At 45.7% G+C, this 27,362-nt stretch overlaps 1 protein-coding gene across 1 annotated transcript in view; it reads right to left on the bottom strand.

Moving 5' to 3' along the window:
- The window catches only part of hs3st4 (heparan sulfate (glucosamine) 3-O-sulfotransferase 4), an 87,850-nt gene extending 73,890 nt beyond the window's left edge, over nt 1–13,960 (bottom strand). Inside the window, exon 1 of the mRNA XM_030406461.1 lies at nt 13,081–13,960. Within this exon, the coding sequence (XP_030262321.1) occupies nt 13,081–13,673 (593 nt within the window). The 5' untranslated portion in view covers nt 13,674–13,960. The remainder of the gene's footprint in view (nt 1–13,080) is intronic.
- Between the last annotated feature and the right edge of the window lie 13,402 nt (nt 13,961–27,362).

Consider the following 27,362-nt stretch of genomic DNA (forward strand, 5'->3'; position numbering starts at 1 on the left):
TCAAAATATCCACTTTGTTGCCACTAACGCTTCTCGAAAGTGTCCCAGCCCCTTGTTAAAAATGCACTACACAGTGGTTTTCTGGCTTACAAATGTTGAACCATCGTCCTGAACAGTGGTCTCCGGCTTGGCAGCCATCTTGCCTTTCAGCTGTCGTGCCATCACCATCCTGTCCTCCCTCCTGACATGAAAGCCAAGCTCGAACGTGAATATGTATGACACATACACATTTAATACATATCAGGGATTTGCAGAATTGTACTATGCAAACATTTTAATCTGGTGACCGGCCTGAAAAAAAAAAAAAAAATAGGTAATGAGAATCTCGAAAAGGTGTCTGATATGGTATCTATATTTAGCAGCCAGCCTTTGATGCTAATTTGTTTGCTCTCACAAAAATTGCCAAGCTTTTCTTGATAGAAAAAAAAAAAAAAACTGCCATACGCTGCACATTGCTGCATACGTCTATTGCGTAATGGTCATATGATAATGCCGCCTATACTACTGGGAGACGCCAACATTTTCATCCCCCCCCCCCCCCCCCCCCTTCCCTCCATCCCTCCATCCCTCAGCATAACACACTACAGAGGCACCTATCAGCTCATGGACACACATTTGAAACATACTCCCAGCAGTCCCCCGTATCTTGGCTTCATGACCATTCCTGTCAGGGTTTTTCCCTTTGACTGAACAAATGCATCAGCTCGTGTCATGAGACCACATCCCTCGCAGCCAATAAGGAGCGCGAGCGGCGCAAGTGCTCCAGGAGATGTGGAAGGAAAATTGGAATCTTGACAAGTATGATTGACACGCGTATTTGTCCCAAGGTAGTCTTATTTGCAGAGATTTAAAGACGTTTGTAAACCCCGGCATTCTGCAGAGCACAATCATTGTTCCTCCAGACTAGAGGCACATCACGGCAAATTCTGTTGCATGCAAATCATCTTTCGGGAGAGAGGAATCCCTTTGAGCATAAAATGACTTCAGCTTATACTTTATTTTGGGTCCAGAATAAATAATTTAGCAGATGAAGCTGTGTCTTTCATTTTCAGACAATCTGTCCATGTCGCGGGAAACAAAAACACACGCCCAAGTCCTCCCCGTCTATTTCGGCGACGGCGCGGGAGAAGGCTGCTCTGGATTTATCTGTTCTCTTTTTGATGGACACAAAAATAAAGTGGGTATGAGCCTTGATGGTGGACCGTAACCCACGGCCACTTCACAGCAATGGAAGGGTGGGGGAAAAAAAGGAAAAAAAAAAACGGCGAATTAAATTCTAACCATAAGTAAAATAGACTTCCACTTGAAAGCATCGGAGTGTAGCTACAGCAGAGCAGGAGAAAGAGATGAATGTGTGTGTGTGTGTGTGTGCGTGTAAGAAAGAACGCACATGAATTCTGAACAGGACCAAAGGCAGGATGAAATTGGCTATACCCATTAACCGCTCAAGAGGGGTTTTTTTTTTTTTTTTCCTCTCTCTCTTTCCATATGCAAAAAGGGATGGAGCGGCGTTACTTCCTCTATAATCCCCATGTTACAATAGAGATCGCGAGAATCAGATCAAACCAATCTGAAATCCTGGAATGAAATGAAGAAAGGAGCCGCTATTCAGCCAAAACAAAACACAGCAGAAAAGGGGGAAAAAAAGAAAGCTCCTGAAAGGTAATTCAGCACCGCGCTCTGCACAGTGTTGATCCACAGTGTTGGGATCTCTGCTGCAGGAAATGTAAGAACCTGGAGAACGCCGTTGTAATGGTTGTACCAATTAGCCGCGCTGAAACGCTTGCAGCTTGCGCGGCCGCACTTGTTGCGATTCAAATCTGCGGCGTTTTCGCAAAAGGAAAATATTTCACCTGAGATTTCAGTTATTCAAAAACCTGATGATGCAAATGCAGTCTGTAACGAAATCTGCAGACAATGTTATTCAACTGGGGAAGTGCTTCCAGTCCAACCCCGTCTCAGGAAATACATTTACGTGGTGCCGAATGGCCCATTTAATACATTTAGCGAAATGTTTTCATGGTTGAAGTGGCAAAATGTTCATATTGTAATGTCATTTCCCTCTAATATCCACTTACAGCTACACCGCATGACTTATATTTGAGGTTTTGCTCATATTTTGGGACTTAAAAGTTTTGAGCCAAAACAGTCTTTAGCCTTTTCTCTAGCTTAGCGTTAGCCTTCCCCTAACTAACTTTAACAGACATTTTTTTTTAAATTTGCTTACGTGCATCGTCTCTGAGTTGGTTGAGATTGTTTTAAAACACTCACGTGTCTGTACGCTCAATATTTATCTGGAGTGAGGTGATACTAAGCGCAGCAGTGAGGCTAAAAAAAAAAAAACGTGGTGCAACAGTCGGCCCGTTTCTGTCAAAACATGGTGAAATTCAGCCAACTGCACCTGTGAAGCTCAATAATTAACACATCACGTCTCACTTCTTCATCATCCAGAAGCCGGAGACAGCTCGACACACAACTTCCTGTAAAATGGGGATTGGTCGTGTTTACACAGGTGTCTGTGTGTATTAACACAACGAGATGCAACGAGCGACAAGGTGAGCTTTACGGGTTATTAGGTGAGTAGACTGCTTCCAGTCATTGTGCTAAGCTAAGCTAACTGGCTGCTGATGGTAGGCTTTACATATATTAAGCTCACAGACATGAGAGCGATGTTCTTTTTTTTTTTTTTTTTTTCATTTAACTCTTGGCAGGAAAGTAAATAAGCATATTCAACATAATGTTGCCTTCACTGCCGGCCCCAGAGTGTAGGTTAGAAATGATGTGGCACGGGTCAGGATCGGTCATGTCAATTGACACGATGCCTTCGAGTTCTCCAGAGTAAACAAAAAGGGATGAATGGTTCCTGCCTGGGTGTGACCTGGATGTGACCTGGATGTTCTGTATACATAAGTGCATGTATGAAATGCAATGCATTTCATTTGACTTTATATCCATGTGTGTAGAGCCACATCTGCTCAAGGCCACCTTCACTGTACATTTCTGTAATCGGGGTAAACAGGTAAGCTGTAACCATGGTAACAGCTGAGTGACGCAGGAGCTCAGTGCAAAGGTAGCGAGGGCAATTCTGGACAAAGATAGTTTATCGTTGAGTCTCTTTCCCTGGTTGTCGAGTGCCGACGCTGTGGGTAAGTAGTCAGCCTGGAATCCTGAGGCATCGTATCAAACGACCCGGGGATGAAAGTCAACAATACACTATGTTTGGGAAAAAAGAGAACAAGGCCGGATGCTCTACGTTACACACCGTAGGCAGAAATTGTGTCAGGTGCTCCTAGAGAATGAGAGAAAAGCATAATGACAAAAGGCAGTCGAGGCACTCCAAAGAAATATCAAGAAATAAGGAAGGAATCACTAAAAAGCCGTTAGTCTCGCAGCTAAAACGTTAAAAGGGAGCGTCCGGTCCAGGAGTCTTTGATTACAAAGGCAATCCAGGCACCCCAAACAATCACCTATACGTCTCCAGAATCACCTTCCTTACCTTTAACTGTGACGGGCTCGAGTCCAGTTCAGATATTTAAAAAAAAAATAAAAAATGTTTGTCTAGTTCATACCGTATCCTGACTGAATCCCAGATCAGACACTGTCTGACGGTATAACACTGACAAGAAGCTGAGTCAAGTTTTCTTCTTTAAAATAAAAATCCTTTAAATTATTTTTGAGCCTTATAAGATATAATTTAAAAGATGAACCCTCTCAGGGCTCCTGGTGGACGTACAGAAACGGCCCTGAACATGAAAGACACTGAACAGACTTGCACTGAATCCATAACACATGATACATACACATCACGCGCGCAGAGCATTAACGATTGATGTAAACTGACATAGCCACGCACGCACGTGGCCGCGCGAGGCACCGTTGACGAAGTGAAATACGTGGACGGGCGTGTTTTTAGCTTCGAGATCAGACACTCAGCGGCGCTCCATCGCTACACTTGACAATCAGCCGCACGTGTGATCATCGCCGAGGAGAGCCTTGTTACGGGGGAAGAAGTCACTTCTTACTCGCGGGGACGATGATTTCATCATATCGTTGATTCCCACAGTTGGCTTAGTGTTCGATAGATTGATTTATAAAGTGCTGCGTGCGAGCTGAGGCGGATGAAACACGCCGCCCTTCCTGGCTGGAGGATATAATGGGTAATTTTCTTGCGCTGCGCTGCGTCTAAAGAGACGCTCCAACCAGAAATAAACACGATTGCTCCTGTGGTAACCAGAACCTCAGAGCTCCACCGTGCTCGGGAGTTTAATCAAGTGGAAAGAGGACGGGCAATGAGAAGAGACTGTACTGGAGCGGTCCACTCTCTTGACAGTGCACGGGGCTATGCTGCTAATTAAAAAGTTTAATTCCACAACTGCAGCACTGGCATCAGAGCACTCAGAGGTGCGTCCTTGTGAGTCTTGGCGCCGTCTTATCAGGCGTAGGCAGATTCTGCCATGTTGGGGAAGGCGCAGGACAGGGAGGCACTGCGGCAGCACACAGGCCCAGCTGGAAGGGATGGCATCGTGCCTACTCGGGGATCTGGCCCACCTTGCTCTTTCCCATCTCCCCACTGAGTGGAGTCACGGGCTCCCAGTCAGGTGGCAAGAGTCAGGCGCTAAGCTGCCTACGGAGCAAGCTGAGAAACGGAAAGCAGGGCTAAACAAGGGATAAACGCTGGATTTAGACTTTCTGGTTCTGGCCCCGGCACCGGATCCATGTCTCCATTACACACCCTCTGTCACCGGGTCCCGTCCGAACGACCAGAGGTTGCAGGTAGAGCAAAGCCTGAGCTGCGGCACACGCTGTTCCTTCAGAGCCCCGCGAGAGGCCGCTTCAGATGTGATACACACACCTCCTCCGTCAATGGAAAAAGAGAGTTGTGAATTCTTTACAATGCAGAGCAAAGACGGGATGTGTTTCTTTGATAAGGTGACGAGCGAGCGCACGCCATTGTACGACTCTGACTGAGCTAAAAGTTTTAAAGCCGTGTAGGATCTATTGATTAGAGCACATTGCAACACGCACAAAGGAGGAAAGGCCTTGGATATGACAACGCTCGTCGTGTGACATGCTTTTAAAAAAGAAAAGGGCCGCATCGCACGAAGCAGCGGGAAGAGATGATTGAAACGATTTCGCTTTCACTGCCGACCTCTTTTTTATTTTTTTTCCCAGAGTGCGCTGGAATAACAACAGTGTGTTCGGGGACTAATCACCGCGGAGCTGGAAGCCATCGCCGACTCGTGTCTCAGCAGCACGGGGCCGCAGCCCTGGAAGAATAAGAATACGACTCTAAAGATTTATAGTTCGCTCCCTCTCAAATTTTATTGCATAGGGGTTAAAGTGTCATTTTAATAACAGAGATATTAGATCTCGCAAACCTCGGTACAACTTTTGTTCTTGTTCTCAGCGAGCTGATTTATCAATGTATAAACACTTTACAGGAGGAGGCAAAGGAAACACCGGGCGCTTCATGATTTTCTCACGTGATTTCTTTGACCAGAGATACCGCGGTTTCATCCCCTTGGATTTTTTTGAAAACCTCGTATGCATTAAAAGCTGGTAAATCAGCGCCGCGCCATGAAACTCCTCCAACACAAAGTTGTCGGGATCGCGCCCCGCTGTTGCTTTTCGCCTTTTTTTCCCTCCTTTTTAAAAATATGCTTTTAATTCAGCGCTGCCAAGCCCCGACCGTGGCGCTGGGAGTTTGATAGATGATGCATTCGCCTCATAAACAGGTGAGCCTGGCAATAAATCCTTTAACGCTGGGTCAGATCCATGGAGTGGTGAGACGGTGGTGTTTCGGGAGGTGGCGGCTGAAGTGTGTTAGCAGCGAGCTGACAGAGCGATAAGTTATTCAGGATATGCAGAAGACACTCCTGTTAGCGGGTATTGTCTTTTCTTCCGGCTCCAGCAGTACAGTCTCAGTGGCAGTTATCTGATGAAGTACAGTATATAAATCAGTTTTATACCCTGTTAAGTCTTATACTGGGAAACTTTATGAGAGAAGTCTAATTTATGGCTTTCGGCCAATTATTTGTGAGGACTGGATGTGAGCGTGAAAACTCTGTTCATACACAGATTAAATGGACGGACAATTCATTTTTAGTGGATTGTATTTCAGCCCACAAAGAAGTAAAGCTGGCAAAATGCAAAATGTGCATTTCTTTCCATAGGTCATGTGGAGTAGATGTTAAGGTGTGTGTGCGTGTGTCCTTCTTCCCTACTGCAATTTGTGTTCTCGCACTCGACTCTGAAGTAATCACGGGTATTTATCGGCTCCAGCTCCGACCTGCTGTGATGAAAACACAAAGCCTGCGCTGACACGTGTATATTTGACCCACCTGGCAATGTGAAAGATGTCAGTCGTTGTTTTTAGAGGGTTTACCTGCATTTAAAACAAAATATATACGCACTATTGTTGGTGTAAAATTAGTTTTAGCTACCGCAAGGAACGTTAGCTGCAACATTAGCTTTCTGGCTTTAATTCTCCCAAAAAAACGTTGGTTGAAAAGATTATTATTTGAGTCGGTTTTTTTTTCTTGTCTTTCTTTTCTGACATTATGATTTGGGTGCTAGCAGCCAGTAGCTTAGCGAGCTCGCAGTTAATTAAGATCAAACAATGAAACATTTCACTAATGCAACAATAAATCAAACCAAAACTTGAATTCGTGATGTTTTAACAGGTAATGGTCAGTCATTTAGTTAATCTGAGATAAAATGTGGTCGTCATTGCTTAATTTAGGATGGACATGATTACTGCTGGTCTCCATGGGTGCATCTAGCATCTGGGACCTTTTCCCCACTTACAGGTGTGTGATTCAGCGGGATTCTGTCAGGTAAACGGTAGCGCCGTCATCGTTTACATTATCGTTGTATGTTCTGTGTAACGCAGTTCTCTCGCTGAGATTCCAGCCAGTGTTGTACAAAGAGGAGTCAGGCTCTCCTCCATGTAGCATCGTTTTCAGGGAGTGGATGTCTCACAGTAGGTTCTGAATATTACAGGCCATCCAAGCACACACACACACACACACACAAATGCACCACAAGGGCACAGAGACAGAGTTACTTGAAATTTTAAGATCTGTGTTTCACGGTCATATTGATTTTTGATGAATTTCACACATAATTCAGTTCAGATCTATGGCTGTGTGTTGATATAGCTTTATTTATGACTCCCGTAATGATTTTTCCCGGAAAAGCATCAGTTCAGGTTCGCACCTCTAGAAGACACCGATACCGATCACCATACCGAGGCCTAAAGTTAGACTACAAACACACGCAGCGTGGCGTGCACTTTTCGTTCCCTCGAAACTTTCACATCAGGAATTATTAACACGGCGGCTCCGTGGCAGGTTCTCTCAGTGTGAAGAAAGCCGTTGGAGAGACTGCTCCCACTCTGCCGACTGTCCAGTTCGCACATCAGTGCGGAGCAGAATCCCGTCGAGCCTCGGTGGATGAGGAAGCTCGGGGCCTCCCGCTGTATTATTTGATCCGGCCACACACGCTTTTCAGCTGGAATTAATCTAAATCGGACAATCTGACACTCCTCAAAATGCCTTTTTACAGCGTGGAAAGGCGGCTCACGCTGCCACTGTTAATCTGTGAGTTAGCCCAAATGTCAAGGGCTTCGACGTTGTGCGTGTGATGTACCAGATTTGACCAATTTGGGGAAAATAACTGCTCTGTCAACAAGATTTCAGTGTAACTGATCACGCCGTGTTTGTCTTCCTCAGCCGGCAACAGTTCTGTGAGTATTTTACTGTTCTCTTTCAGATTTTTTTTTTTATTTCTCTCTGGCAGTTGCTCCTCTCTAACCGCATTCATTAACACTAATGTAAACGCTATTTGTTTGGCATTTTGCAATCAAAAAAAAAATCCCGGCATTCAACCTCACTAATGGGCCCTCATTAGGCCGGTCCCCTAACTAAGTGTGAATTCCTGCTGAGAGCGCTCGCCCACAGCGCACATAAATCTTCATGTATGATCGATAATCAATGGCGCTGCTTTGCACAATTCACGAGGCACATTATGATTGCACTAAAGTACACAAATACTGGCAGGGAGCTGGGGTAACATTTGCCGGATTGGTCATCGCGCATCAAAACGCTTCCCGTTCCAGGTTGAGGCATGCTCAAGAGAACAGATAAGTTAAATCCTTGCGGTGGCTCATCCTCCTTACTCAGAAATAGAGGCAACATTAGGAGCGCCAACTGGCTGTTGAAAGCCCTCTGTGTACGGTAATGATGGCTCTACATTGCTAATTGCTTGTTCAAGTAAGCCCAAAACACACTGGAGGAACTGTCCAAGAGCGCTAAAAACAGGAAAGCAGGACCAATCACCAATCTGGGGCCCCCGTCGATGGCGGCTCACGCCAGACGCGCAGCAAACAAGAATCCTGATGTGAATATCGGATGTGAGCCGAGCTAAAAAAAACAATCTCTGTGCCACATTCTGAAGTGTTTGATGATGTAAGAGTTACTCAGCATTGTTTCCCCTCCGCCTCCACAATCGGAGTTAATCCCTAATCTGGTAACGTGTCAGTAGCAGGTCACATGCTTCGTACTGCATTAAACAGAACAAATGTGAAAGTACAACGACAAAAACAAAGTTGTACTAGATGTGTTGAAAATGAATGATTCTCAGATGCATTTTGATGCCGAGTGATGAGCATGCAGCAGAAACACGTGTCGGGGAAGGACCCCCCCCCTCCCCCAGTCTTAGAGGTGATGTGCGACAATTAATTTTTCCGCAGATTAAAGCTCACTTGCAACTAGTGTCGTCAAAGAGATCAACATATCGACAGCTTCAGGCCTCGTTCTTCACAGTATCAATACACACCGGCTGTGTTATTTCACCCACAGCGAGACGCCACATCGCTCCGCCTCCATGAAATACATTCACTCAGATGCTCGCGCTGGTTACGTGCGGCCCAAAGGCCTCGTTGTGTTTATCTTTAAATAGAAATCACAGTTGTGTGCCCTTTCTGTCAGTAATTCACCCGCCTTATCAAACGTAGTACTGAACATCGATATTTTTGAGGCAGCGCACCGAGAAATTCCAGTATTGTGGCAACACTACAGTACCTGTGAAGCTCTCGCAGAAAGATTTATATGGTGTTTTTCTAATGAGGTGGGTCACACAGACACAGGTTTTGACGAAGATGCATCTTTTTATATTGTGTACTGACTTTCTAAATGAAAAGGGAGTTTCGATTAACCAGAGCTCTTGGATTATTTGATGAAAAGGTAGCATGTGCAGTGACGTGGACGATCAAGGATGCGTTATTCAGACGCAGTCGTGCGCTCAAATAGTCGAGAAGGTGAATCGTAATCGAGAGAGGCCAGCGGAGAGTCACGTGAAGTGATGCGTCGCACGATGGAAACGTTGGACTATGTGCTCCTTTTCAAAAAAAAGAAAAAAGAGAGATTCACTGCCCAGCGTCGAGCGGTTTCCAAAACGGTTTCTGGAGGCAGTTTTATGAACACATGGATCAAAAACCATCTCTAAAACGGCTGATAACATGGACAGACGCCATAAAGGAAAATGTAATGCGTTTCATTTGCAGTTTCAACAGATACATCGAAACACTAACGAGCAGTAATCGCGCGAGCACGGCGCCGATCTCACCGCTGCTGCAGACGCGTGCGCTCCATTTATTTCTAAATGTGATTTGAGTCCTTTTTCTCCCCGGCCCGGATATATTAAAGTTAATCTGAGTCTGTGGAATATAGAGACTCATTTAATCTGAATCCTCCCTCACAACAACAACAACAACAAACAAAGACTCAAAGCTCCAAGAAAACGCTTCAGCTGCAAAATAAACGACAAGTTACCTTTTTTCAAAAAGGAATTAATCAATGTGATTATTACCAAGTTCAGTGTTTAAAGCTGACTCCTGTCTACTAACTCATGTACTGTACGTGCAGCCGCTACACAATACAAGCTGACAAGTTGCGCTGCCTGCCTTCACTTCAGCAGGAGAACACAGTGGCTGTGGAATAGGAGGGGGCGTTCGCTGCCGCCTACATAAAAGAGCACATATTTCCTTTTATTCCACCGCTGTCACTGAGGTTTGACCACGTCAAACATTTGCCAGGATAATGATAACATCCTTGGAGGAAGCGATTCTTCCTGATACTGTACCCTGAGTCAGAGGACAGTGGCGACAAAAGCCTTCACCAGACGGAGACGTGTTTTTGTAAACGGGTCGCCTGGATGAGATGTTGATGTTAACATGCCTGCAAACCGCTGACGTGCACTATCCTACGTGTTAAAGAAACTTTGTAACACAGCGACGTTTCTACCACACGTGTCAGAATACATTCACGCTCCATTTATGACCTGACCCGCATGTGAGGAGGTGGCGTAGGTCGCAGATGAGAAGGCCGCCAATCCAGTGGCCAACATCTAAAAAGGCATGACCCCGCTGGATATCTTAAAGAGAACCTCGGCACGATTTCCAGTCGTGTTTGAGGCGACCAAAACAGGCATTTTGGGCAGAACATGAACATTTTCTAACCCTGAGTAGATTTCTTTTTTGCCTAAAGCTAAAAAGACCACGAGCACGAGTCTTACCTCGACATAAAACAGAAAATTGAATCTAAAGTTTCACCGCGGTTTCCAGAAATGCACATTTACCCTGGGGATCGGGTTGAGTCTCACCCCAGCTGGACTGCAGCGGCAGAGGCTCCAGGCCGGCCTGAATGAATCCACCGTGTTTCCTCGCCTCGTGGCAAGCTTCTTTAATTCACAGAGCACAAAAGAAACTCAATGGAACTCTCCTTCATCCTCTTTTCTTTCCTTCCGGAGCATCGCACTAGGCATCGGGAGGGTATTCAGCTCAGACGCACAGCCCCGCGCTAGAGACCGCCACACCCCAATGTGTGTCGGATAAACTGTAACCTGGAAAAAAGCATCAGCAGTCGGTGCGAGCTCCCGCAGATATCGCTGGATTCGCCAAGACTTGAGCGAGCGCCTGAGCACACGTAAGCTTTCACCTCAGGATTCACCTCTCCCCGCAAGTTTGTCGTTGGCATCCATCAACGCGTGGAGCAGGTGTTGCTGAGACAGGCCCGGATTTATGAATCGCATTTTACGAGATTACTGGTCTCGTTCTACCACACCAATGTCAAACGCAAACGCAAACATCTGTAACTGATCATCATTTCGCTTCCATTAAGCGCACATTAGCCGGAGCATCAGCAGGCAGAGGGGGAGAGCGATGCAGTAAACCGCATTGTGTAGAAAACAAAAAAAACGGACAAACGCGGCCTGAATGCGCCGCTCGACTCGTCGTTATACGTTACCCTTTAAACCATCAACTTCACGCGAGGCCCTGTGTGTTCACCGGCTCCGTGAACGCACCACTCAGAGGTGAACGTTCCCACGCAGGAACAGCGCCGGATATAAAATCAAGGCTCCCCCGGGGGATTCTATTTGGCTCCGGGGCCCCTAAGACACACGAGCACACTTCTTATTATTTATGTAAGCATGTCACCCTCCTGTCTAATGAGCCTTTCACCGGAAGCGCAGTGAAACAGCTTGCATTAACACAGGCTAAATGAACAGCCGAGAGCTCCCATGTCTACGCAGCAAGATGAAAGCAGATGCTCCACAACCCAAACACCGGCGCGACAGACCTCGAGTCAGAGTCACTGTCGTCAGCTCATTGACTCCATTAGAACGTCTTGAATCCCCCCCCCCCCTCAGGTCAAACATCATTATGTGAGAAGAACGCCGGGCGGAGCCATGACCAACTGACCATGAGTGCGCCCTCAAATTGATTCCCCCCCCCCCCCCCCCCTTCACATAAATAAGGGAATGATAAACAGGGAGCTCACCGGCTAATAAAGCTGGGCTCAAAGTGAATGTCAGCCAGCACACACCAACCAAAGGAAATAAAAAAAAAAGAAGGAATCCAACACTCTCACGTGCAGTTGAAGCAGAGGAGGTGCTCCGGTAAGTGATGGGTTGAGGAGGAGGAGAAATACTGACTGACTTTAAGATGAAAGCAGAGTCAAGCAAACGAAAGGAAGAAAAAAAAAATCACTGCTTCAACCTTTAAATACTTGCAGTCTGATACGTATCACATGAAAACGTGCTTCTATAGAAGAACCCCCCCCCTTGTGTAAATCTGTGAGCATGACTGTGACTCTCTCTCTCTGTGTGTGTGTGTGTGTGTGTGTGTGTGTGTGTGTGTGTGTGTGTGTGTGTGAGGAATAATGAACTGAATAATGAGCCGATTCCTCTTGATTAGCGAAAGAAAAACTAATATGACAACACATGGACACTGTTCGTCATCACGCGTTTCACTGTCACCAGCTGATACAGGAAGCAGACTGAAGCAGCACACGATGCCCGCCTCGCCAAAACAAATGTGAAAAATTAAAAAACGTGATGTTGAACCAAATCGTCGCCCGTGGCTCTCATCCATGTGTGTGTCTGTCTGCCACTACGCCTGGTGAAGTGCAATTCTGCTGTTTAAGACCACCCTGGATCTGCAACAGTGGAGCTCACTACAGCACACACACACACAGTTCAAAAGCAAAGTGGAAACTCCTCTATGAGCAGTATAAATATATATACTCTCAGCAGGAGATTACAGACCTCACCTCCCTGAGGTGCTCACACTCTGTTAAAGGACCATTTTACCAGTTTATACAAATCAACCGTTTTACAATCCACTTTTTTTCCCTCTACATTTCCAGGCAGCCTTTTTATTTATTTATTTATTTATTTATTTTTTTTTATTGGTGTCACTCAAAATGCAAGGATTTGAGAACTCGCTGGAGTGAGATAATCCAATCCACAGTGACTAAAAGATGGGTTTATTTATTATCAGAGTAAAAAGACCAAAGAAAAAAAGAAAATTAGCTTGTGGGTGTGATGAGAAGTTGGAGACGTAATTAATCCCCTGTGTCTGATCTCCTGCAGGTTTTTGAGTCTTTTTCAAATCAAAATACCTACAAACGAAAATCATTAATTGGAATTGAAAAAAAAAAACAGGAAATAGGAGGCTGGAGTGTGCGTGATTAGCAATGATCTGTCTGAAAACAGACACAACAGAGGCTGTAAACTCACCGGTACCAGTCCAGACCCCTCTCGTAGTTCCTGTCAAAGAAATGGGGCTCGTTCCCCACGGCTCTGACGTCCGGGTGCACCCGGAGCGCCTCCAGCAGGGCTCTGGTCCCCCCTTTCTTCACCCCGATGATGATGGCTTGGGGAAGTTTCTTCTCTCCGTAATCCATGGTGCAGTTCACCCTGAGCTCGCTGTCCGTGGTGCTGAACTCCTGGTGCTCCCTCTCCAGCGCGGTGGTGCGGTACGCCGCCGCCGCCGCTCTGGTCGGAGCCGCCTGCGTCCTAATCCACTCCACCGTCCTCTGCTCGGCCTCGGCATGATCCCTCACGGTGGAGAGCGCGGTGGTCCTCTCGGCCTCCGTGAATTCGCCCTGGGAAGCGGAGTAAAGTTTCTCCCTCAATGTCACAAAAGTTGTCTCCTCCGTCACCAGCCGCCCCTGGTACGCGTAGTTCTCTTGCAGGGGGAACTGCAGCGAGTTGTAGCAGCTCATCAAGCTGTAGAACAAGTATGTGACAGAGAGGGAGAGGGTGAACATGAATAAGATTTTCCGGGGCACTTTAGAGGTGAAAACCGAAGTGCTGGACCAAAATGCCATCTCTGATAGCAGTGATCCTCTCAAAGAAGTGGCCAGACATGTTTCCACCCCGAGTCTTGCATGGACGAACAACAAAAAAAAAAACAAAAAAAAGCAACCCAAAAAAAAAACAAAAAACAACAACAGCAAATAATCAGTCACTATCAGCGCCGCTCCAGCTGGAAACGCGTGAAGCTGGACCGAACCGAGCTGATCCAACCTGACCGCATATTGATGAAGGCTCGCCGGGGAAAAAAACGGGTCGTTAAAATTCCGGGAGAATACCGCGTCCCACCCCGCCACCCCCCGCTTTTTTCTCCCCCCCTCTCTTCTTGAGTGTCGATTTGTTTTATTCCGAGGCTGACAGACAATGTCACAATTTACTGGAGTGAACTTGCGGATCTGAGAGGCTGGAGGTCTGGCGTCCTTCCAGATGAGCAGCCCGGCTTGAACTGGACTGAGTGCGATGCGCGAAATGTAGGCATTTTATAAAATAAAAAAAGAGGGAAAGAAATACAAAATGAGCAGCAGGGTTTAAAGTAGGATTCCTCCTCTTCCTCTTCTCCTCCTCACCAGCAGCAGCAGCCCGAAGTCCGGTCCAGTCTGCGATACAGGAGTGGATTCACATCCATCTCGGAGCACAATCCACTGAATCTGTTCCCAACAGGAGACGACCGGGGCGCACGATCCCCTGCGCTTCCCTCTCCTCTCTCCTCCTCCACACTTTTGTAGTAGAAAGTCGGCAGCCTGCTGCACAAAGGCGTCCACTCTTCTCTTCTCTTCTCTTCTCTCTGAGGCTGCTGCTCGCCGTCCCTGCCGCCTTGCGCCTTCTTCACGTTGGTAGGATCCTACGATGTGCGCATCGGCTGGGTGAGCTCATCTCAAGTGAAGCGCCGTGGAGCCACACAGCACAACTAGTGTGTACACCCACTTTTTTTTTCCCCCTCTCTCTCTCTCGCGCTCTCTCTCTCTCTCTCTGTCTCTCTCTCCGTGCACCAGTAGGGCTCTGAACGTCAGATGTCCTTATCTGAAAAGCCAAAAAAAAAGAAAAAAAAAAAAAAGAAAAGGTGGACAAACCCGCACGGTCCCGCTCCTCCTCCACATGGACACGCGCACAGAATCACATTCGGGGATATGCGGGATGTAGCGTCACAGTGTGCGTGTGTCGCCTCGTGCTGCATTTATAAAGTTACACAAACTCCATCCTCCAAATAATAACTGTGACGGAGATTACATTTTTTTTTTTTTCTTTCCTACAGAAAGCTCATGTCTGCACCCTGCTGGTTTTTCCGTGGAGCGGTTGCATAAGTTAATTAACAGCAACAACAACAACAACAAAAGACAGAAAAGACGTTGATCCTGCAGAATGTGCTGGAAAACAACCTGCAACACACACTGAGTTTATTATACAGGCATTATGTAATTACTGATGAGAATATCCGGCAGAACTTCACTTGCACACTTTGTTTGCACCAAATAACTTGCATGCCACTGAAAACGTCTCCCTGTGTTAGAGGATCTCATTCATCACGCACCTCCGAACGCATCTCCACACTCTGTACTGGGTCACAAAGAATTTGCAATGCCGGGCTCTCAGAACAGAACAGAACAGCAAGCTGCCCTTATATTTAAAGTTCTGTAGGGGGAGGGGGAATATGCATAGGTGTATGTTGGTTTGGCTATATTGCGTCCCCTCTAACTGCAAACCAGGGGTGACACCAAGTCGTTTTAGTAAAGTGTTGTCTAAAAGTGGTGCAGTGGTGCTAAAGGACAACAACGTCGCAAGGGAGCTCTTCAGATTTGCATTCGAGGCCCGGTGCGTTTCCACCAAATCACAAAATCTGTCATCCGTCGAGCGCCGCGAGCACAGTCGGGAATATATATCTCCTCACATTGCCGAGTTCTCCAACACATAGTCAAGATATTCAAAACTAACTTAAATATCAATGTATCAATGACACGGTATCAAATGTGAATGTGAGTGTGAGACAGGGGAGAAGAGACAAGCCAGCCCAGCGTTTCTGCTAATCACAGATATGTCCAAGTAGCTCGTTTCAAGGTGCCATGTCAACATTTCTACAGTGAGGAGGGGATGGTGGTGGTGGTCGTGTCAGCTACGCTAAGGTGGCCAAGTTTCCGAGACAGATTTATCTGTGCGGCAAGTGCAAAATTTAGCCGGTCGCTAGGTTAAAACGGCTACGTTATTCTGCATAACGTGTTCATGTTTCATGTTTATGAGCTGACTTCTCTACATTGAGGGAGAGGGAACGCTTGTGGAGATACAGGTGAGAAGGGCGCCAAGCCAGAGACAGATGCTGTGTCTCAATTCAGGGTCTGCATCCTTCAGAGGACGCATTTGAAGGCCAATTACGTCACAACGCCGCGTGATGGCTGTCCCAATTCAAAGCCTCCTCCAAATGCATCCCCACAAACGCGACCTTCTTTTCCCCGTTTTTGGAGGATGCACTGCTCCTATCCTTCGTGGCCTCACATATCCCAAGATTCTTTGCGCGCCTGAAAAAGAAGAACGAGAGAAAATGGCAACATTCCGAGGCGTTGATCGTCACTTTCGCGGGCCTGGGCTGCAGAAATCGTGACGTAGGGGTAAAACATCTGGTGACGCAACCAGGAGATGCTCCAAAGGCTAGACCGTCCAATTTAGGAACGGCTAACGCGGTTTACAAAGGCCTCTCCGAAGGACTCGCCTTCGAAGACCGCAAAGGCCGGGTCCTTCGGAGGATGCAGACCCTGAATTGAGACACAGCAAGGGTTTCAACTTTTGTAAGAGTGTCACCTCAATTTCCAGCCATGTTTGTGGCAACCCAATGAGAAATTTCAATCCAAAACATGATGTTTTCCTAACCAAGTGGTTTCTGTGTCTCAACCTAACCAGACCCTGAAAACAGCATTGTCACAACATAAGATTTAAAATTGAACCTAAAGAAACGTGGAGTTGCTGCAATGTCAGTGGTATTCTGTCGATGGGGTTTTATAAGCACGGGATATTTTTATGAGCCGTGACACATTTTCCAGCTGTGTTAGAGAGGCCTTTTTTTTTTTCTGGCAACTTGGTGGGCTAGCTGGTGAACAAAGTGGAGCGTTTATCTGCTGAAGACGTCAGGTATTTTCTCAGATGTCACATTAGAATAGAAAACAAAAGAGAGCAAAGGTTGGGCGTACATTCATCAGCTGCATGCAAGACTGCAGAGGAGCAATGGCTGAATGGAAGTGACTGTAATTTAATTTCAGCTAATTTCAAAAGTGACAATATATCAACGGTGTGTTTACAACTTGTTTCGCTGCCCCCTGGTGGCCAAAAAATTACATAGTCAAAAGAAACACTGAAATAGTACCCTGGCCTTCGCCCATAGAGTCACTGGATTTGGCCCCAGTAATCCCCGCTCCACCTTGAAAAAGGTGGTATAAAGCGGTAACATCACCCGCGACCCTCATGGAGAAAGCGGAAGAAAACGAAACGAAACGAAAACAATATATCAACGGTGTGTTTACAACTTGTTTCGCTGCCCCCTGGTGGCCAAAAAATTACATAGTCAAAAGAAACACTGAAATATTGTAGTTTTTTCTCTAATGTTGCTCTTATGGCTTGTACATTGTTACTGTGATTTCATGAAGTGGAGATCTGTCATAGATATAAGTTAGTAATCTATGTGTTTACAGCTAAATATGAGGTACCTTATATCTGTGTGAGATTCAGTTGTGTCTGGTAAACCACTTCACTACTCGCCATGTAGCCGTCTGTGTATCCTCTTTGGTGAAACCTTGATTCTGAAACACTGTTGCCGGATTCCATTTTTCCTGATTTGACTTCCCGTTTTTATGTCCTCAGCAAGATGAAACGGCAAGTTATTTACAAGCCAGCACGGTCCATAAGCAATGCAGGTGATTGGGCGAGGGGGAGGGAAGCGTGGACAAGTGTTTGGAGCACAATGGTTACTGGGTGTTTGGCAGTCAAGAGAGCGTAGGAGAGCTCAATGAGTTTGCTGAAAATGTTGTATTCGTAAATTGCCACTCGGAGAAGCAGAGGGCTCTCTACCGCGAACTGCCCTGTTTGTAAATTCCAACTGTTATCAGACTTCCTGTCACCCCGTCAGAGAGCTCGGAGCATGCTCAGACACTTCGGGACGTGTCAGTGTTAACGACAGCCAGTGAAGTGGTACGAAGATGGCTGCCGCCACTTAATGCTGATGATAAATTATTATCACAGCGGCGGAGAAAATATATTGACCCGCTCCATCTTCCCCTTTGTTGTGTCTGTTATCTGAGCCATTCATAAAATCACTCAGACACTGTCTGTCCCTGTGGAGGCAGAGTGCTTCCATTGTCTCTATTTGCATTTACAAACAAGTAGTCGCTCAGGAAAAATGGAGTTTCTCGACTTCGGCGCGAGTCCGAACAGCTTCTTCAAATAGGGGGATTTAGCGGTCGTGTCTCGAGGCCAACAACAAATGAACATTTTCTAGCTCACCTACGGACAACGGGTTTTTTAACAAGATCTACGTGAAGATAAGGGGTTTTAAAATCAACTCTTTACTCTCTATAAATACAGCACAAGCTGCCCTCAGTCTGCCAGCACACGTTCAGCGCTCATCACAATGAGACTTGCGAGGCACACGGAGCTCCGCGGCCCGCATTAACATTCACCTCGTGTCTAGATTGTATTCAGATATGAATTATCCATATTACATTTATACCTGGAATTAAAAAATGGGCCTCGGCTACCCAATGTGTCTGCAGCTCCACCGCAATTATGGTTTTCAATCCTGCCAATATCCACTCACAGTTAATGCAAAATTATTCATCTGACTCGTTATAAATATCATCTCGCAGGCTTCAGAGGAGGCTGGAGCCGACTTTTATTCTAGCGCGGTACACGTGCATCTCTTTCAGTGCCACCTTTTTTTTTGTTCTCTCTCTGTGTTCGAATATTTGTACATCACGAAGAAAAGATTCAGTCCGAAGTATTTAACGTCCCGACAGCCGAACAGGCCGCATTAAAGCTGCTCATCTTCAACATCAATATAAAAAAAGGCATCTGTCACCAGGTGTGGTGTTCATCATCAACGGCAGGTAATGAGAGTTTTCCTACGCAGGCAGCTTTACATCGCTGTGTGGCAGCCGGCGCATTGTTCTGGCATTGTGTAGGTGTGCTGAAGATGCAGCCTGGAGGCAGTCAGCACAGATTTCTTTAAGGTGTTATTGATAACGTTCCATCTCCTCCTTTCATTGCACTCGCGTCCCAACGCCGCTGTTCCCAATCGCCCGCCCCCTCAGTTGGATGCCGCTTTGTCGCACGTGCTAACGTTGCTAACGCTAGCTAGTTAACGTGATTGCAACGAGGCACAGACAAGAAATGAAGCCAGCACAGTTTATACCATCAGCTCACGAACCCAGCACAGTTTATACCATCAGCTCACGAACCCCGGTGGGAGCTGCAACCGACTGTCACAATTCTTACACGGAGATAAACAAACAAAAAAAAAAATCGATCATTTTGGACCCGACAACATTTAAAAAATCTTTAATTTACAAGTCAATGATGTTTTTAAGGAGAAGAGATACTTCTATTCTGCACTTTTCTACAAACTGTGTGGATGAATTATTTAAAGAAATGATTTCCCCACATTAATATGTTATTAATACGACCTTTAAGGATTAAACTTCATATGCCACCACTTCCATTATTAACTAATGTGGCGACAGAGCTCCTTCAGCGTCTGATTATCATCAAAAGGTGGAACACAAAAAAGGACTCTGGAGACTCGTTTTAAGCCGGAAATCCAAAAGACTCAAATTTGTCGGAGATGCACCCAGGTGGAGGTTTCCTCTGCTGCCAATGCAAAATACATCAGGGCTGCCGGCACTTTTTCTCAATATAGCTAAAGATCAGGAGCTGCTGCAGCACCTCGAGATTTGGGTCTTCTCATGTTAAATGACCTGATTCTGAACCCTGCCACAGTCTGAGCCTGTCTTGCTGGAGCCCCGAGATGAACGGCCATTGTGGGGGGATTTTGGCAGGTCCGGGCTGCTACAGTGCTCGGTGTAAATTAAGTCGGAGTGCTGGGGCCGGTTCCCGTGCCCCGTTGTTGCACTGTGGGATGACAGCAGAGACGGTTTTTGGCTGCAATTAGACAGAAAATGACAGACTGGAGACGAGTGACCGTCCCTGCATCAGCTCAAATGTGCTGTTAAGTGACAAAAGAGTACGGAAAAAAGGACTTCCATAGGCTCGGAATGCAGTTAAATCCACACACGAGAAATACACAAAGTAAAAGACACACTCTTGTTGTCGGCTTTTAATGGAGATAACAGAAATCCATGAGGAAAATGCCTGCGAGTGACACTCGCAGGCATTTTCCTCATGAATTTATTTCAAGAGTTTCTGAAACAGGAGGACCATTAAAAAGCTGCGATATGATTTTCTTAAACAATCTCAGAACAATCTCGTGGTGCTCATCGCATCAAACTTCTGAAATCCTGACAGGAATAGAACTTCTTGTTGTTGTCGCAACGAACCACCTTTATATTCAGCCGCCCAATTAGGGACGTGAGAATCCCATGCCTTTATATCTGGGCCCGGAAAATGCATTTGGATCAGAATCACACAGAGCTCTGAGGGGAAAGCATGTGATTTCCGTTCGCACACCAAAAATAATCAGAAACCTGGTTCATGCTTGTGTGAAGGCAAGCTGTGAAGCAAAATGGCAACCTAAAGCCTCGGGGCCGAGCACATAAAACCTAAACTGGGACGTACACACACACACACACGCACAATGTGTAAATGTGTGTTCCACCTCACAGCTGTGCATCCTGGGTATACACTGCCCTTTTAAAAGGAGAGTGTGTTGGATGACTGAAATGCTTAAAGTGACTATGCTAACATGCCGAAATGGAGTTTCATGGGTGTTTAGCAGATTTGAGGTTGAAGTGCGGTGACGATGCCCAGGCCAGTTATCGTGCTGCTATGGATTATTTAACAAATGTACAGGGGTGCTTGGATTGTTGTTGAACAGCGCAGTGAGTGACCGATGGTGACTTTGAGGGAACGGGAGCAAAATGGAGGCGGACTGGGGCTACACTCGGTGTGTTTTGAGCCCGCGACCCGACGCTTACAACCCCCGGATCGAGCAGCCGGCTGAGGTCATCGCCATGTGGGAGCAAAAGACGACGACCTGGTCTGAAGCTCCATGAACTCTTAAAAAGGTTTAAGTTGCTCCTCATTCAAATCGAATGTGACGAGTAACTTTTGATGACACCACATGTATCAGCTTTGATTCAAAGTGAGAATTTACTGGAGAAGAAAGCGGAATAAAACTGAACAAGACAACCGTTTAACAACTCTTCAGACGTCCTGGATGTCACTGTTTGTGTGTTGCGTGCCTGCACATGCATCAACCCAAGCTGCAATAAGTTATGGCTGCTTTTACCACAATAATGATAATAACAATAATAGCAACTGATTGGCACAATAATTGGCTCTCTTAAACAATGGCGGAATTTGGCAAGAAGGTGGATTTAACACACAATGTTGATGTGTTTTTTTTTGCTCTTGTCCTAACAGATTTCATTTTGCAGCCTACGACAAAAATTGTTTTGCTCTGACGAATTCCAGACACATCACAGCAAAATTAATATGCTGAAAAAAATTAATATTCTCTTTTTGTGAGGACCCACATCGAACCCACATTACGGCGCGCTTCACAGTCAGGAAAGGCTCGAATATTCAGGGCTTTCAGTTATGCACATTCCGTTGAGGTGGGAGCGAAACTGAATGCCGAGCAGAGGGAGAAACTGTGGCTTTTAAAATAATAACAAATTATGGCTAATTGTGCGAGCTGACAGCTATTGATTTAGTTCGCTATTAAGCGTGTCCCCGCGCAATGCACGATCTCCCGTGATTGTGATTTATAGCAACAATCGCTTGTACTGATGACATCGTTCCGTAAATTGAGAAAAAGTGTCTGATGTGAGCGCCGGACCTCATTGGTCATTCCTCACGAAACATCCACACCCTCGCAGATCCTCTGATCCGGCATTAAATAAAAACTGTTTTCGGCACAGTTTTGCAGAACACGCACATATTCAGCACTCGCGCCGGATAGTTACTCTGTCCGCCGTCTCCTCTCTCGCTGTGATTCTTGCATAGCTGCAAAAAAAACCCCCTAAAAACGTAATTCCTGAGTTGGCTGTTTGAAACCAGATAAGTTATCTGTCACTTTGGCCTATTATTGTTGTTGGAAAGCTGCTTTTGAAGTGCTGAACTCGCTTGCGCACCTCAGCAGGGTCGACTGTCAGAATGACTAATTGATGCAGGGATTGACACCATCGATTTGTTTGTTTGAACATTACAGACCTCGGCGGGGACGTCTGTAGCCGCGTGCTAATTCAGGAGCTGCCGGCATCAGAAAAATTCGCGATTGTTTCAAAATCAAATGCATCATACCCCGTCGACAAGGCCTGTCCGATTTCAAAGGCCGCTCTCCAAACGTGGCGGAGAGATGCAGCCTTGTTCGGCTGGATTTGAAGGACACGTCTTTTCAGTATGCAGCGATCCATTTCAGCTCAGCCGGCTGTTTCCCAGTGCACCAAGGCGGTTCTTCTATAGTCAGGAAATAACAAGTCGGCGAGTTCTATTTACCAGGTATATGGTAGAAAATGTTCAGTTCAACATTCAGGATGACTTGACCATTCACCCATCCCCCCGTTTCATCCTCATCAGAATAAAACGAAGACACCGGTCGACTACGGGAGCAGCCTTTTTACGAGCCATATGTTTAAGTTTGTTGTCCCGATTAGCGGCAAAGAATCAAGACAACTGACGGAGAATGAAGAACAACACAGTCCACAGAGGGTGGAGGTGGGTGGTTGGATTGAACAAGATTCTTTTCTCTCCCGCTTCCTCCACAATCACCTCGTTTACCCTCTCAGTCCAACCAATGAGATTACGTCTCCATCTTCTTAAACCAATCGTATTCTCCTCTCTGCTGCTGTCAGTTGTCACAGTTTGTGCACATTTTTGCAACCTGCCCTTCACCCCATTCACCTCTGGCGCCCACTCCTCTTCACATCCATCCATTCACCACCACCACTGTGAGGACTCCATCCGAGCGGCACCCTGCACCACGCACAGCTTCATCGCCCTTCAAAATACAGACAGTGTCACGATGGAGTCCAATGCCGGGGATTCATGTCGATAAATGCCTGCATACCCATTTCAAGTCTCCCCTGAATGAAGCGGTGTCACACACATAATGTGATTTAAGGTATATTTAAGCGCTGTAACCTCACTGAACTGCAAATTCGTACAATGAACTCCGGCACACCTGTTGCTGGTGCGTTGCAGCGGTCGTGTTGTCTTGATAACGGGGAAGTGTTGTCGTTGGAGTCAACGGCAATTGACCTTTTCTGTTGTGGATGTGTTACATGGGATCATGCACACTTATTATATAGATTGCATCTATTGTGTTAATGAATTTCCCACTATGAGTCAATTGAGCAAAAAAAAAAACGATACGTAGTAGAGCGACAGTGAACAATTATCTTCTTCTTTGGTTGCTTCTTTGCTTCTTTTGATTAATTCAGATGTTGTCTGATGCACAAAATGTCAGAAACTGTTTTGGTTTTTCCCCCGAGATGAAGCACAGTTGTCTTGTTTTGCTGCCAGCCCAAAGATGTTGAGTTTAAAGGTCATAAAGGAGTAAAGAAACAAGAAAACACTCAGTTTTCAGCAATTAAACGAAACTAACTAATCCTGCCATGATCAATCAAAAGAAAAAAAAGTTTTCCCCAGGTGTTTCCAGGTATTTTGAGCCGTTAATAATCGGAACATGACAACTTTTAATCTCGTGGGGGTTGCTTCCATAAACGTGTCCGTCTGTTTGATATAGAATAATGAAAAGTCCCTTATTTATGGGTGTAATAAAATATATATTTCTTCTCCGCAAAAAATGATTAGTAATAAATATCAGCAAGAATTTTTAATGTTTAACTATGATCCATATGAGTTATGAGTTGGCCCCACTGAAGATTGAATGCACTCAAAGCGATATTACTTCTCTGTACGGCGCACCAGAACTTGTTAGACGCCCTTGTAATTATCAAGAGCTTCAGTGAATTATCTCGCATTATGATTTTTAATACGATCTTGCCATTTTACTCGCGGTTCTGGTGTTTATTTTGTCAAATAGTTGTTGCGCTGAAGAGTCAGTACGACGAGTCTATTAGTCGACGGGCTCGCGGCGTTCGAGATTCTCATCGCACTCCGCCGCGGTCGTATTGTCTTCCCCCGTCTTCAGACGGCTGCGGTGTCGATGGCGAGGTGAAATGATAGATACTATCCTTTACCTGATCGATAATTCTGCTTCCCGCCACTGTTGTCCGGGCTGCCACACCGCGGACTAATTAGATGATAAAAAGTGATGGATGTGTGTGAAATTCTGCTGGCCCTTAAGAGAACTCCTTTGGGCTTTTCTCCCATTTCTCGCTGACCTTTTGGATCCCAACTTCATTGTACGTGGACACAGTTACGTCAATTTGTTGGATGTTTGTGATGCAGCAATTGGCTTTGGTTGCATTGATTCACTCTCACACATACACACTCAAAGGCGGAAGAAAAAGATATATATATATATATTTTTTTTTTTTTAGATACACAGATGAAGAAGTCGGACATAAAGGTGTATTGATCCTCATTCCAACACACGAGATAATGAGATTTCCACAAATTTTCTCCCCGGATAAGTCACGGTGGCTTTGCTGCGACAGAGAGAGAGAGAGCGCGAGAGAGAGAGGGAGGGAAATTATTCCTACTGGAGTTTGTTGTGCCGGAGAATCCAATAACCTCTATGAATATGTCAAATGTGCAACGGCCTCCTTTGAGGATGTGAGGACCAGGTGACCATTACCGGAGCGAAAATGAAGAAATCAAGGCGGCTCAGAGCTTACATGGATCGGATATTCCCAACAGGATCAGCGAGAGGCCACATGAGCGCCCTGAATATTTCAATATGACCCATTTTACCATCAAGGTGTGAAAGTAAAATATATCTTTGGGCAAAAAAAAAAAAAAATGCTTATATGTCAGAGGTGCAAAAGGCAAGATTTCTTTCGCCAACAGCACAAAACGACCAAAACTCTGTTTGTAGAGAAAAAAATGAATTTCAAGAGTCGTCCAACCTCCTCCTCTCATCTGCTGCACATTCTCAGCTGCTGAGAGACAACAGCTGAAAGCACCTTGTTCTAAAGCAACAGAGGAGATCCCAAAATAATTCTGACATTGCAGTATTCCTCAAAGATAACGAGCTCCGTTAGCTGGGTGTCCCCCACCCTTGAATCTGAAGATACCAGATATCTTAATCTGACCTTGGATGTTTCCTAGAAGAAGAAAAAGAAAAGAGATTTCATAGATGTTGCCAGCGTTTGAGAAAGATGGTTTCCATGTCTTCCCTTTGTGATGCCTAATCAAACAGTTTGCAGAGGATTTGGGTGTTTTTCTCCCTTTTTCCTCGCATTATTTGCTCATGCGTTTTGATCACATTTTCCCTTTTACTCATCCTCCCATTGTACCGCCTGTACTATCTTTGGGGGTGTTGATGTTAGACTGATGCAACACTTGGCCTGCTGTGCCTTCTCTCTTCTAACATGTCAGAGCACAGACAAAATAATGGGGTACAATTAGAGCAGTGGTGAAAATGTTCTCTTTGGAAGCATCATCATAGCAAAAGCAAAGTCTTGAATGAGTTTCTTTAGGAGCTGGCCTAAAAATCACTTCCCTCTAATGACCCAACAGTGGAAAATGTCCTGAATTGATGACATCCATTTGCCCTTTCCACAAATTGTGCCTTTGGAAGTCACTCCCTGCTGTAATGTCCTCTGTGGAGTCGCTGTAAAGGCTCCCTTTTCCCAAGGCGCTACAGTGACTCAGGACTGGAGCTGCTCGGAGCGAGCTGCCGGTGGACCGCAGGCGCTCTCCGGAGCCGTTGTTCCTGAGTTAGCAAGACGTCCCCCGGTGCCTCCCAGGTGTGGCTCCCTCAGCATAATTAAGGTGGGATCTGCCAGGGCTTCTGGGCCAGGGTCATTCATCAACTGGATCACCCGCAAGATTAATGTGCACTTGCTGCAGCGCTCCAATGGATTGCTGCCACTTGCTGAGATCATTAGCGTTGGCCTCCGTATGACTGCAGAGGGCTCCGCTCAGTGGATGGGGAGATTTGCAGCTTTGCATACTAAATGAATAGTCCATCATTGCCTAATTAAGGGATTATTGGAGACACTTGTGTCCAGTCCCCCGGACAGTAAACCATAACTGAAGGGCAAACTAGATAGATTAGCTCCACCTGCTTAGTAGCAAAGTGCAAAGTAATGAAACTGCTGACAAAAGTAAGCTCAAAGGAGAACGAGGAGGGAGTGCGTCATTACACAGCATGTGAATCCCAAAGGGACTCCGATTCGCTGTTTAATGACTCACGGTTTTTACAGCGGGAGGAGACGAGATTGCAACATTTCACCGTTCACACAGTTTTGAAAAAGTTGCTGATAAGAATCGCAGCGAGCTGCAAATTAAAAAAAAAAAAAGCCCACAGAGTTTAACATGAGAGTCATAGCAGAGAGTTACTGAAGAGGGCAACAACAGTGTTTGGTTCTGTGATCTCATGTTTAAACCTGCAATAAAAAGATTGTTCCTCCACTCGAGAGCAGTGAAAAAAAAAGGTTTGAAACACAACGTTGACATCACATTTTATTTTGTCGTGACATACTTGTTAGCGAAAAGAAACATGATCATTCATTCGGAGTGCTGCTGGTTTCCCCCTGATCAATGTAAATCTAAATATCCACTTGCTTTTAGCTCTGCTTTGGTCTTTACCAACCAAAAGGATATAACTGAGGCTGTAGCTGCTAAACGCGTCATTATGTTCACCAGCTTGTGGCGTCATTTGGTGCTCAGGGGTGTCCGGCTGCAGACTTGAAGACTACACTTTAGCACACTACACACCCCCATGAGATAATTTCCTAACCCTAACCGAGACATTTTCCATTTCAAGCGGGGAAACATGAAGTGGGCTCGACTTGTAGCTGTGTTGTGCCTTGAACATTATAACTGATGTTGTTCCTGGATGATCATTTTCTAACTAACGTTACTGTACAGTTAACATACTAATCTGCTTCTGGAGCAAGCTATGGTCGCTGAATGTCCCAAGTATATAGGACACTTGCCCGGGAAACCAAACTACTAGATTTGTGCCACTGTTTGGTTAGTTTTAGACTACCAGAAAACTTGGTTAGGTAAAGAAGAATATGGTTTTGGGTAAGACACACATCACAACATGAACTATGCATTATAAAGGTATAACTAATCCAATGGATATTATTTTCTGGACATTTTTCCGAGTAGCAAAGCAGTGATATTACAAGTTAAGTGTTCAAAGACAAACAGAAATCTGCAGACAGCCCTGCGTGGCTCAGCGGGTAGAGCACCAGACAACAATGAGCTGAGAGGAGCTCACTATAAGGCTCCGTAAAGCTGCTGCGACGCTGCAGGTTTGAACGATTATCCTATTTAACTTCATCACTAAGAGCCAGCAACTCAATCTATTATGTCTAATTTGGTCTCTTTCAGCAGCTAAAGAAAATAACTGGATGTTTGGATTGCTAGATTTCCTAGATTTCTTGGCCGGCCATGTATTCACCTCTGTG

The sequence above is a fragment of the Sparus aurata genome, chromosome 23, assembly GCF_900880675.1.
Source record: "Sparus aurata chromosome 23, fSpaAur1.1, whole genome shotgun sequence".
Classification (NCBI taxonomy): Eukaryota; Metazoa; Chordata; class Actinopteri; order Spariformes; family Sparidae; genus Sparus; species Sparus aurata.